The sequence below is a fragment of the Sinocyclocheilus grahami genome, unplaced genomic scaffold, assembly GCF_001515645.1.
Source record: "Sinocyclocheilus grahami isolate Dianchi unplaced genomic scaffold, SAMN03320097.WGS_v1.1 scaffold981.1, whole genome shotgun sequence".
NCBI classification, from domain to species: domain Eukaryota; kingdom Metazoa; phylum Chordata; class Actinopteri; order Cypriniformes; family Cyprinidae; genus Sinocyclocheilus; species Sinocyclocheilus grahami.
The window spans coordinates 79,612-92,090 of NW_015506160.1; the positions used below are offsets into that span (position 1 = coordinate 79,612).

General features: G+C 35.9%; 1 protein-coding gene across 6 annotated transcripts in view; it reads right to left on the bottom strand.

Annotated features, from left to right (window-relative positions):
- LOC107565084 (protein FAM118B-like) overlaps positions 1-12,028 on the bottom strand; it is a 14,080-nt gene extending 2,052 nt beyond the window's left edge. For 3 of the 6 annotated variants that reach the window (XM_016250274.1, XM_016250268.1, XM_016250273.1), the window contains exons 1-5: positions 7,399-7,640; positions 5,576-5,665; positions 4,572-4,824; positions 2,104-2,331; positions 1,085-1,213 (exon numbers count right to left, since the gene is read on the bottom strand). In XM_016250274.1, coding sequence (XP_016105760.1) covers positions 1,085-1,213; positions 2,104-2,331; positions 4,572-4,824; positions 5,576-5,658 — 693 coding nt within the window. In that variant the 5' untranslated portion in view covers positions 5,659-5,665; positions 7,399-7,640. Of the gene's footprint in view, positions 1-1,084; positions 1,214-2,103; positions 2,332-4,571; positions 4,825-5,575; positions 5,666-5,925; positions 5,944-7,398; positions 7,641-8,557; positions 8,799-10,775; positions 10,896-11,937 lie in introns of those variants that run through there. The other 3 variants (XM_016250271.1, XM_016250269.1, XM_016250272.1) reach the window with 3 other exon arrangements.
- Positions 12,029-12,479: the final 451 nt, after the last annotated feature.

A 12,479-nucleotide genomic window follows, 5' to 3' on the forward strand; every position in this document is an offset into this window, starting at 1 on the left:
ATCCTAATAGTTTTACTGTTATTGGTTGGGGGGGGGGGGGTCTTAATTTCTGATAAAAATCACAGTTGTGATTTAAAACACTAATTTTTAAAAATCCAGCTTTACAATTTGTAAAGTTTTGTGATTATATATCAGTATGACTATAAAATAATATATAATATAAAATAATAATAATACATACATATATAATAATTTAAATTTTATTATTTTTTGATAATTTATTATTATTATCACACTTATTACTATTAATACTACTACAACTACTAAATAAAAACATAACAATAACAAAAAATTAAAAAGGAGCATTTAAGAAAAGTAATAAAGTTTCATTACTAATATTTTTTGGTGTCTTAATAAGCACAGGGCCACACTTCACTTTGAAAAACACAGCACATTTACTTCATTAAATTCCAATTTGATAATCGCACTGAGCCATATCGCAATTTTGGTTTTATTTCAATTAATCCCTATGTATCACCCTGACATTTTTGACGTTATGCCCCCGAAAACATCAAAATGAATATGAATTCAGACATTAAAACATGTTCGTCATAGAAGAGGTGTATTCAATGTATATGAATTGCATTTTTAATGCATTTTTTTATAAATTAACTGATCTAGACTAAAAAACTGCATTATGTCATAGACAAGGGGTGTCAAACTCAGTTCCTGGAGAGTTTTGTTCCAAACCTGCTCCAACACACATACCATGTAGTTTTCAAAAAAGCCTGAAGGACTTGATAAGTTGAATCAGGTGTGGTTAGTTAGGGTTGAATATAAACTCTGCAGGGCTCCGGCCCTCCAGGAATTGAGTTTGACACCCCTGTCATAGACCATCATAACATCATAAATTGTTATGCTGCTTTTATCAGCATCATATAAACTTCATATAGTGCTGTCATAACAGTTTGTATTTGGGTAAATTATTATAAGGACTGGACAGTGAGCAATAAAAACTGCCACAAAAGGGAGTATCTCTTCAGCCCAGAATGCTTTGGTTCACAGTGTCCTCCACCCCAGTGAATTATCAACGTTCCAGTGGTGTGACTTTATTTTCTCATGAGAGCAGAAAACATTCACTCACCATGACTTCTGTGTTCCTCAGAACGTTCTGGTAGCCAGCAGGATGCAGTACAATGCCGCTGGGGTTGGTGTAAACACCATGAATATGAAGTACGCTCAGTCTTCTCTTCTCCTGAGCCCACTCCAGAACCTGCACACATAAGCACGCAGTGGCATTTCATACTCCACTGCTCCCAATCCGGCTCCCACTAGGAGCGTCCAGCTGCTTTTAATGACTACAGGTTCTAATCAAGAGACATCTGATGGAAAAGGTGCATAAACACCCTGCCTAAAGGCCACGCTATGGAAAACCACACACGGCCTGATGAATAAAGACACAGGGAACTGAACATGCAGTCACTTGTGTTTCCGAGGGCCCTTCAGGGGAGCTGCTGTAGAGCTTACATGCACTAATGCACTACATGACGCTTGGCCAGAGACCATAAGGCTGATTTTATGGCTAATAGCTGAAGCTTTCACTGCTTTGTGCTGAAGGAAATTTATGGCCAAACACAAACAGAGATGAACCCAATGCACTGAACATCTGAGGAACAGCATTTCACAGCTTTATTTCAAAGCACACATTGTTTTTAGTTTAAGCTTAAAGCAACTGATGATCTGACGATGGGTCCTCATGGTCTCTTCTTCAGATGCTATTTATCAGTGACTTATGAGACATAATGCAATTCAATCATAGACTAAATAATTGTGCTATATATATGACGTCACATTGCTGATGGACTTTCAGGTCCCAATGACCTGCCGACAAAAACGTTACAATTTTTAAGTGTTTTATATCGATATTGAATGCTTTCTGAAGAAGACTGGAGTAATAATGCTGAAAATTCAGCATTGCATCATAGGAATAAATCACATTTTAAAATATATTCAAATAGAAAACAGTTATTTCAAATATGGATGGATGGATGGAATCCAAAATGAAAAGTTAAGACATTCAATATTCAAATGGTTAGCGTCCAATAAGGCAGTCTGAACTGTAATGCTAATTCACCTCATTTATACAGAAAACATAGCTGGTACCTTCTTCTCATCTGTGAGATCCAGAGACTCCAGCTTGGTCCCTTGGTGGGCAGCGTAGATCTCTAGCAGATTGTCAAAGTTGGTGGTGAGGACCAGAGCGCCGCTCTCCATCAACTGCAGCACGGAGCGAAGGAGATGCTTCCCAGCGTTCTCCATCTTACACTCCAGGTCATCAAACACCTCGTAGAGGCAGTCTTTAAAAAAGGTGGAGCGTACATTTCCCGTCCGCTACAAAGAAATTTGACAAAACAAATCAACTTAAGGAGTATTCAAATAACTCTTCTGGGAATGCAATGTTACAGGAGTGAACCAAAGCAGGCGTCTAGAAGGGGAAATTTGGTATTAACCTCCGTCTCAATGTCTGATCATATGCGCTCAGCATTAAATACAGATGAAAAAGGGGTCCAAAACTTTCTTATATCAAACCACTCAAATAAAAAAATTTCAGGGCTCCAGACTACACCTAAAACAGTTAATTTGAGAATAAAAATATTCATATGCAAATTATATTTTTTACCAAAATCACCACTGGTGAAAATATGATTTTAAAAAATGCATGTCATGTCTTATTAATTGTATGTTCCTTGAGGAGTAATCTATTATATAATTGTTGTGCTGATGCAATAAAATTAGACAATGAGCATGAAAGTTTCAGTGGAGAAAAAATAATAAAAATGATAATGCTGTAAAAGGAAGGTAGACATACACAAATGAGGATGAGGATGGACTTTAGAAAAATAATTTGGTGGTTGTTTTTTTTCTCATAGGAGCATTGGCTCCTTAAAGGAATAGTTCACTTAAAAATGAAAATTTGATTAAAATGTACCCACCCTCAGGCCATCCAAGATGTAGATAAGTATGTTTCTTCACAAGAGAAATGTAGCATTACATCGCTTGCTTACCAATGGATCCTCTGCAATGAATGGGTGCAGTCAAAATTAAATAGCTAACTGTTTCTTACAAACATGCAGCTTTTCACTTCCCAAGACATTATTTGATGGACTGGAGTAATGACGATTACTTGTTGATTATTGTGATGTTTTTATCAGCTATTTGGACTCTCATTCTGATGGCACTCATTCACCGCAGACAAAAAAAAAGTTGTGAAAATGACATATGATCTTATCCCTTACAGCCTTGTTTTCATCTGTGCCAAATTCAATATTGTGTCTACCCTCACTATGGTCTATTGATTTTTTTTTTTTCTTTGTCTGGAGCCGTGATTTGGGTACTCATGAAAAATAACAGCATTGAGCAACAAGCATTCAGAAATGAGATGAACATTCAATCATTCTTGGAAAGTTGTGGACTTTTTTGTGCTCATCAACATAGTAGCGCAATAACATTGATGCCTGAATCAAAAAAGCAGTCTGAATGTCTCAAGCATGACTTACATATTCATGCCCAAACACGTCAAAGTCCAAATGCATTTTGGCATCCACTGACTTGCTGCAAACATTACAAAGAATGCATAACTAAAGAAATACGTAATGCCGAAGCTAAATGGACTAGCGTCTAGTCGCAGCATGTTGTTTTGGAGGTGTGAATCCTTGACACGTTCAGATTAACCTAATTTTTTGTGCCACTGGGGTCTGCTCTGCTCATGTGAGACTCAAAACTCACACAAGTAGGTTAAATCACTGAAAGACCTCACACTAACAACAACAAATAAACCGAGCTTGGAAATTCACTGGGATAGAGACAGACAGCAGGCTGATGTTTTTCTAGGGGAGTTGTTTTGTTGATGTGTATTGTTCAGCTATGACCATTCCAGGCAATGAAACCCCAGCACTGGAGTTGAAATGCATTACCTAACTCCCTTTCACAAGCCTAATGCCATCTAAATCCTCTAGTGACACTGATGGGTTTGGATGCAAATGATACAAAACAGGGATAAATCACTGAGCGCTGTTTTGACGGAGCGACAAAAACAACACTGGTGGCACGTGGTTCTACGCCCCATTTTATCTGGAAAGAAAGAAAGGGACTAATGATGGACAAACTCATCGTTGTGCTTTGCAGTCCATGCATTGCCTAGCATTGTCCTAATGATCAACATGTTTATTACGGATCAACAATCCAAACGATTTTTCCTTGCCCTGACAACTTTTCACTAATCACAGAAACTGAAACATTGGCATAGCCCATCAGCATCAGTCGAAGCAGCACGTGAACCAACCATTTCTTCCTCTTTACTACTGGTTATTGCACAAAATAAACAAACATCAGAAGGTATGTTAAAAGAAACGGTAAAACATACTGAAATGTTTCCTGTAATTGCGCAATCAGAAATAAAAAATTTCAAGATTAATTAATATAAATATTTCAATATTTCCAGTTGTTGTTTAATATTATTAAAGAACAATGAACTGGAGTAGAAACAATTATATCATTAAACATAAAAACTGCCTTATGTGCAATTTAAATTTTTGTATACAAGTAGTAAGAAAATGAAAAAAACATCTTACCGGTGAAAGTTTCTGGATAAGGTCATGAGCAACATGCACCAGGTTTTTGTCCTCTTGCAGACTTTTCTGGAAGCGGCGGCTCTCTTCCTCCTCAAGCAAATCAAAGTCATTGGCAGCATCTAGCAGCGCCTGGATCAGACCTTTCCAGGAGCGCAATGCGGGCACTTGAGGAGCTACGGCTGAACTCACCCCCGTGCCGATCACCAGCACCAGCTCAGGGGCGCGCTTGGTCTTCAGGCTGGGCAACAACTTCCTACTCAGCAGAGGAGGAGGAAATGTAAACAGGTCAGAGGAAACATGCATACGGATGGAACTATGCTACAGAGTTGCATGCAAAGCATGAGATGTTTTCTATTTATTCGTTATAAGGTTGGTGATTTTTGCAAACTGTTAACTAAACTGTTGGACATGTCTAAATGCAATTAAAACGCCTGGTTTATGTGACTTTTTTATGTGTTTAAAAGTATGTTAGATACTAGTTTATCGTCTCACAACAACGGCATGGGATTTGTCTCTCTCTAATTCTTTCTTTAAGTCTCATCCAATGCTTAAAAGGGAACACAAAAGAAGGTATCTTCTTTTGTGTTTTTCTGTGGATCACAAAAGAAAATATTTTGAATAATGTTGGTTTCAAAACCCATTGACTTCCAATGTATGGACAAAAAACTACAATGGAAATCAATGGGAACCAAAACTGTTTGGTTACCAAATATCTTTAAGATATTTGAAAGTAAGTTAAAAAAAAAGTAAGATATTTGAAAGTAAGAAGAAAGTAAGTTATACAGGTTTGGAATGCCATGAGGGTGTGTAAATGATGACAGAATTTCTTTCCAAAGAATAGGAAAAGGTGAAGTTTTTCTTATAAGGAAGTACAGGTCTTTGAAAAATCCCACGTTCATCAGAACAAGTCAGCAAACAGGAGCTGACTTCAGTGAAAAATATTTGGCTCGCCCTGGGAATGTGCTGGCAGCAAAGCAAGACACGAGCATCTGTTGTTTTCATACCTAGCCTTCTTAGCCACTGTGTCGCCATCCTCAGAGTCATGGGAAGGACGCTTCTCTGTCTTCACTGTAACAACAGAGGCCATTCGACTCCTGAGAAACAAAGATCCCCAAGTACAATTCATTTATAAAGCAACAAATATTGACCAAAAGGCTATACAACAGATGACAGACAGACAGATGGATAGATAGATACAGATAGAATTCATTTATGCGCAATACTACATAGTATTACACAGTGTTATAACATAATTTCACTATATATAAACCTAGTGCATTTAAGATTAGTGTTGTTAGTAGGAATTAATTAGACCAATGTCAAGTGCTCATTTAGAAGGTTAATAAAGCTTAACTGAATTAATTGTCCTTTGCCATCTTGACACTGAAAGAGATTTACTCTCCTGTGTCTGGAGGAACAGGTTTCAGAGGATTTACATGCTCATGATGCAAGGGAGAAATCTGAAGATGCTGCAGTGATCAGTGTTGCCAACTAATGCCAAATAACTTCAGGGGAAGTTGCTAAAGGAAGGTCGATTTGTTGCTAAAAGTTGCTAAATGACGTTGTGATGTCATTGCGTGTCATGTTAAAATATAAATTACTTTTTATATACAGCATTGAATTATTGAACGAACACTTACACATTTTTGAAGGATTACAAGTTTTTTTATTAGCTAGTGAACTAGTAAAACTACACATTCTGACCAATTATAGTTTTAAGCAGTGTATTAGTAGTCAGTGTGCTACACTCTAAGAAAATAATTCACAGGTTTTTACCGGCATTTTAAATTACACATTGTATTTTGTGTTTCGGGTTAAAGGGTTTACAACGGATAATGTCCTGGAAAATTACTAGAAGCCTACCTTTTCCATTTTTCTTAGTGTACTAACTGATCAACAATCACAGGTACAACAAGGTGTATCATAAATGAACAATTATTAAATTATTATTATTATCAAATTGAACAACTGCAAATAGCAATAACTTGATTCCTGTGATGTGTGTACTGCTAGGCATCTCTGGTTTCCTCTTTTTGTGAAATTTAGATGGAAAATGTGCGCCTTTTTATTGTTCGAGTCACTTATCGAAAGTAGCTAAAAGTAGCCAAATACAATTTTAAAATAGCTACATTTGTTGCTAGGTGCTTTTGGAAGAAAAAGTTGCAAGGGTAGTCTGAAAAGTTGCTAATTTTGGCAACATAATTGCTAAGTTGGCAGTGATTTGTTGTAAATACTTCACTCGGGAGCTAAAAGATGTTAGGGCATATCTCTTTTCTCTTTGTTTTTCTTTCAAAATCATACCAGACAGATTCGTGTGCACATAAAGAGCCCCCAAAAAATCAATCATAACCTACAACAACAAACACTGACCAGGCATCCTCGAGCTAGCACGCTAACAGGCTAGCTCCAGCTGTATTTTTAGCGCCAAAAACTCAAATTATTATAAACTAATAACTTTATGTTCTGTTAATCTTTGAATCCAATCCATTACGAGTACTAATAACATAATAATTATTATATAACATGTGTTGGTGGTTTTAGCGGGGGCGTATACTTGAAGTCTTCAGTCACCTGTTGCTTTTGTTCAATATGTGATACAATACAGCTTTAGCATGCAGGCTAATATTACACTATTGTCTATATGGATATGATTTAATCTCCAAACTTCAAGACTAATAATAATAATAATAAATTGTATACTTTAAGTTACAATTCGTTCAACTGGAAAGGCGAGATAACGGAAAAGAGGAGATTTAACGTTACCAATAAAGTAAATCAAACGACTAAAATAAAGTAACGACAAAAAGGGTCTTAAAACACGACTCACCCAGATGAACAGAGGAAAAAACGAGGAGCCGAGTACTTTCTTAAATTCGCTCGAGGCGTTTACACTAAAAGCAAACCCTCTTGTTTTTATCGAACAAACTCTTAAGCGGCTTCCTATATAAGGTCTCTGTATCAGTGCCCGTCAGCCTTCAGAGTCCAAAATACTGAAGGCCTTGAATGAATCAGTTCAGCCTTCAGAGAAGTACCTGTCCAGAGGCTTTCTCTGTACACAAGCTGAGGCGTTACGTTACATGCGTAAAGGATGTGCGTGCCCTCGCGTGCGTCTGGGACGTGATACAGCAGTGTTGCCAACTTAGCAATTTTGTTGCTAGATTTAGCAACTTTTTCAAAAAGCACCTAGCAACAAATTTAGCTATTTTTAAAAAGTTTTAGGCAACTTTTTCAAAGTGACTCAAATGATAAAAAAGGCACATTTTCATCTAAATTACACAAAAAGAGAAAACCATTGAACAGCTAGCCAGCCAAGCAGCACATCAACCTGGAGAAAGATGCTTAACAGTACAAACATCAAATGTGCATTAAGTTGCTAGTCCCAACTGGTCAATAATAAATGCACATTTATGATACAGCATGTTATTAGCTTGTATATATAATTGTTGTTCAGTTAGGTACACTGCAAGAAAAAAATGTGGGAAAATAAATACATATAGCTCCTTCATATAAACAGTACATTGTGTCCTATTTTTACAGACTTTTGTGTAGCGCACTAACTACCAGTACACTGCTTAAAACTGTAATTGTTCAGAATGTGCATTTTTACGAGTATATATTAAAATACATACAATTTGTAACTGTTCAATAATTCAATGTTGTAAAAGAAAAAAACCAGATCATAAAGATGTGCTACTTATGTTACTTTTACAAATTAAAATATTCTATGTTTATAATATTTTTATGAACGAATAACATTTAAAATATATATTTTTCGCTGAGATTATTACACTATTGTCTATATGGATATGATTTAATCTCCAAACTTCAAGACTAATAATAATAATAATAAATTGTATACTTTAAGTTACAATTCGTTCAACTGGAAAGGCGAGATAACGGAAAAGAGGAGATTTAACGTTACCAATAAAGTAAATCAAACGACTAAAATAAAGTAACGACAAAAAGGGTCTTAAAACACGACTCACCCAGATGAACAGAGGAAAAAACGAGGAGCCGAGTACTTTCTTAAATTCGCTCGAGGCGTTTACACTAAAAGCAAACCCTCTTGTTTTTATCGAACAAACTCTTAAGCGGCTTCCTATATAAGGTCTCTGTATCAGTGCCCGTCAGCCTTCAGAGTCCAAAATACTGAAGGCCTTGAATGAATCAGTTCAGCCTTCAGAGAAGTACCTGTCCAGAGGCTTTCTCTGTACACAAGCTGAGGCGTTACGTTACATGCGTAAAGGATGTGCGTGCCCTCGCGTGCGTCTGGGACGTGATACAGCAGTGTTGCCAACTTAGCAATTTTGTTGCTAGATTTAGCAACTTTTTCAAAAAGCACCTAGCAACAAATTTAGCTATTTTTAAAAAGTTTTAGGCAACTTTTTCAAAGTGACTCAAATGATAAAAAAGGCACATTTTCATCTAAATTACACAAAAAGAGAAAACCATTGAACAGCTAGCCAGCCAAGCAGCACATCAACCTGGAGAAAGATGCTTAACAGTACAAACATCAAATGTGCATTAAGTTGCTAGTCCCAACTGGTCAATAATAAATGCACATTTATGATACAGCATGTTATTAGCTTGTATATATAATTGTTGTTCAGTTAGGTACACTGCAAGAAAAAAATGTGGGAAAATAAATACATATAGCTCCTTCATATAAACAGTACATTGTGTCCTATTTTTACAGACTTTTGTGTAGCGCACTAACTACCAGTACACTGCTTAAAACTGTAATTGTTCAGAATGTGCATTTTTACGAGTATATATTAAAATACATACAATTTGTAACTGTTCAATAATTCAATGTTGTAAAAGAAAAAAACCAGATCATAAAGATGTGCTACTTATGTTACTTTTACAAATTAAAATATTCTATGTTTATAATATTTTTATGAACGAATAACATTTAAAATATATATTTTTCGCTGAGATTCGAGTATAATCTCGTTGCTGTTTTGTGTCATGGTTATGCAATGACGTCATCACGCAATGACATTTAGCAACAAATGGATCTGCCTTTAGCAACTTCCCCTGAAAATTAGTTGGCAAAACTGGACGTGAAGGGTTATTCCGCCAGACTGATACAGTCACACACACACACTTAAACCTAATAGTCGACCAGAGTAGTCATTTACATTTAAAAAGCTCCAATTAATAATTTACAGGGTTTTTTTAGCTTTCTACCTTGATTCTGTAGGCGGCTGTTTAAATGCATGGCTGTCTGTTGGACTAATCATGTGCATTCGCTTTCTTTATCGTCTTCTCTGTTGTGCTTTTCTCCATTGGTCTCTTTTGCTTTGTTTCCAGTGTTGCCAATTTAGCAATTTTGTTGCTAAATTTAGCAACTTTTCAGACTACCCTAGCAACTTTTTCTTCCAAAAGCACCTAGCAACAAATTTAGCTATTTTTAAATGTTATTTGGCTACTTTTAGCAACTTTTGATAAGTGACTCGAACAATAAAAAGGCTCACATTTTCCATCTAAATTTCACAAAAAGAGGAAACCAGAGATGCCTAGCAGTACACACATCACAGGAATCAAGTTATTGCTATTTGCAGTTGTTCAATTTGATAATAACAATAATTTAATAATTGTTCATTTATGATACACCTTGTTAGTAGCTTGTACATGTGATTGTTGATGAGTTAGTACACTGTAAGAAAAATATCTAGAAAAATGGCAACGGTACTAATAATTTTCCAGGACATTATCAATTATCCATTATCCGTTGTAACCCGAAAACACAAAATACAATGCGTAATTTAAAATGCCGGTAAAAACCTGTGATTTATTTTCTTAGAGTGTAGCACACTGACTACTAATACACTGCTTAAAACTATAATTGGCCAGAATGTGTAGTTTTACTAGTTCACTAGCTAATAAAAAAACTTGTAATCGTTCAAAAATTAAATCGTTCAAAAGTGTTCAATGTTGTATATAAAAATAGTTATTTATATTTTAACATTATATTATGCATTTATATTATTTTACGAACAAATCTAAATTAACATATAAAATATATTTTTGCTGATTTGATGCAGTGACACAATTTTGCGTCGTGATTACGTAATGACGTCATCGCGCAATGACATCACAACGTCATTTAGCAACAAATAGACCTTCCTTTAGCAACTTCCCCTGAAAATGAGTAGGCAACACTGTTTGTTTCTCACTCAACTCTGCGATTGGTTTCACCTTTCCGTGTCTTATTAGTCTGTACCAGGCCTCTCTTTGCTTTTCTAAATATTGTGCCCTTCTTGAGGGATCAGCATCCCGTCGACCCCGGTATCTTCGCTGTTTCTCTGCTGCTGACATCTATGGAAATCATGGAAAGTGTTGATTATTTACTTTTTTTGTACTTTACTGGAGATACCGTTCAAAATTAGGAGTCAGTAAGAAAGGATACATTCAAGTGACAATAAAGGCATTTATAAGATTTCTATTTCAAATAACTGCAGTTCATTGAACTTTCTATATATCAAAGAATCCTGAATAAAGTGTATAAAGCAGCGCAACTGTTTTACATAAAGCAGAAAATCATCATATCAGAATGATTTCTGAAGGATCATGTGACACTGAAGACTGGAGTAATGATGCTGAACATTCAGCTTTGCATCACAGGAATAAATTACACTTTAAAATATATTCAAATAGAAAACAGTTATTTCAAATATGGATGGATGGATGGATGGATGGATGGATGGATGGATGGATGGATGGATGGATGGATGGATGGATGGATGGATGGATGGATGGATGGATGGATGGATGGATGGATGGATGGATGGATGGATGGATGGATGGATGGATGGATGGATGGATGGATGGATGGATGGATGGATGGATGGATGGATGGATGGATGGATGGATGGATGGATGGATGGATGGATGGATGGATGGATGGATGGATGGATGGATGGATGGATGGATGGATGGATGGATGGATGGATGGATGGATGGATGGATGGATGGATGGATGGATGGATGGATGGATGGATGGATGGATGGATGGATGGATGGATGGATGGATGGATGGATGGATGGATGGATGGATGGATGGATGGATGGTAAGATATATAATTCAAATAGAAAACGGTTTCTGTTCATTCCAATACAAATCACAAATCTTACAGACCCCACTATGAACAGTAATGCAAGTTACACTCAAACTACGACAAGTATAGCTAGACTTAAACATAATATCAAATTATACTGATACAAGTCTATGACTAACATAGTTGACATTCTAGTCTTATTTTTGGTCAGACATTTTTTTTGCATAATAACATACTATAATGTAATCTCACTATATGAACTATTATCAATGAAATATTAAAGAAAATTAGAATACACTTACCAGTTTGTTTTCAAAATGTCTGTCACTGAAAGGCAATGCGATCATGTGATGCAGGTCAGACGGTTTGGGGACAAACTATTGCTCAGTTACATGGGGGTGTTGTATTAGTAACTTAGTTGACAGTATAATGTTGATAATAGAAGAAATATTATTATTGTGTATATATTAAATAATATTGTATAAATAGTGTTTAATGTTCTGCCCTTTGGTAAAAATCTGATATGTTTACAAAACATTTAGAAAAAAAATCATTAAAAATGGTATTGTTTTATAAACATAATATAATAATTTATAGCATTTGCAAACATGCAACTCAATGGCAGATGGCTGAAGAAAGAGCTCAAGTCTGTAAGTTGCTTCTTTTATAGCATTCAGTCTCAGTGAAAGTAGGATATGTTCCCATTCAAATGCTGCATACAATAAAAAAGTTAATGGGTTAATAGCAAGGTCATGATGTGCCTGTGGTTAATGAAGCTTTAAGTTTTTTTATAGCTTCTTGCGCAGAGACAGGAGAGCATGCTTATTTTCAGTACCTTCTTCCT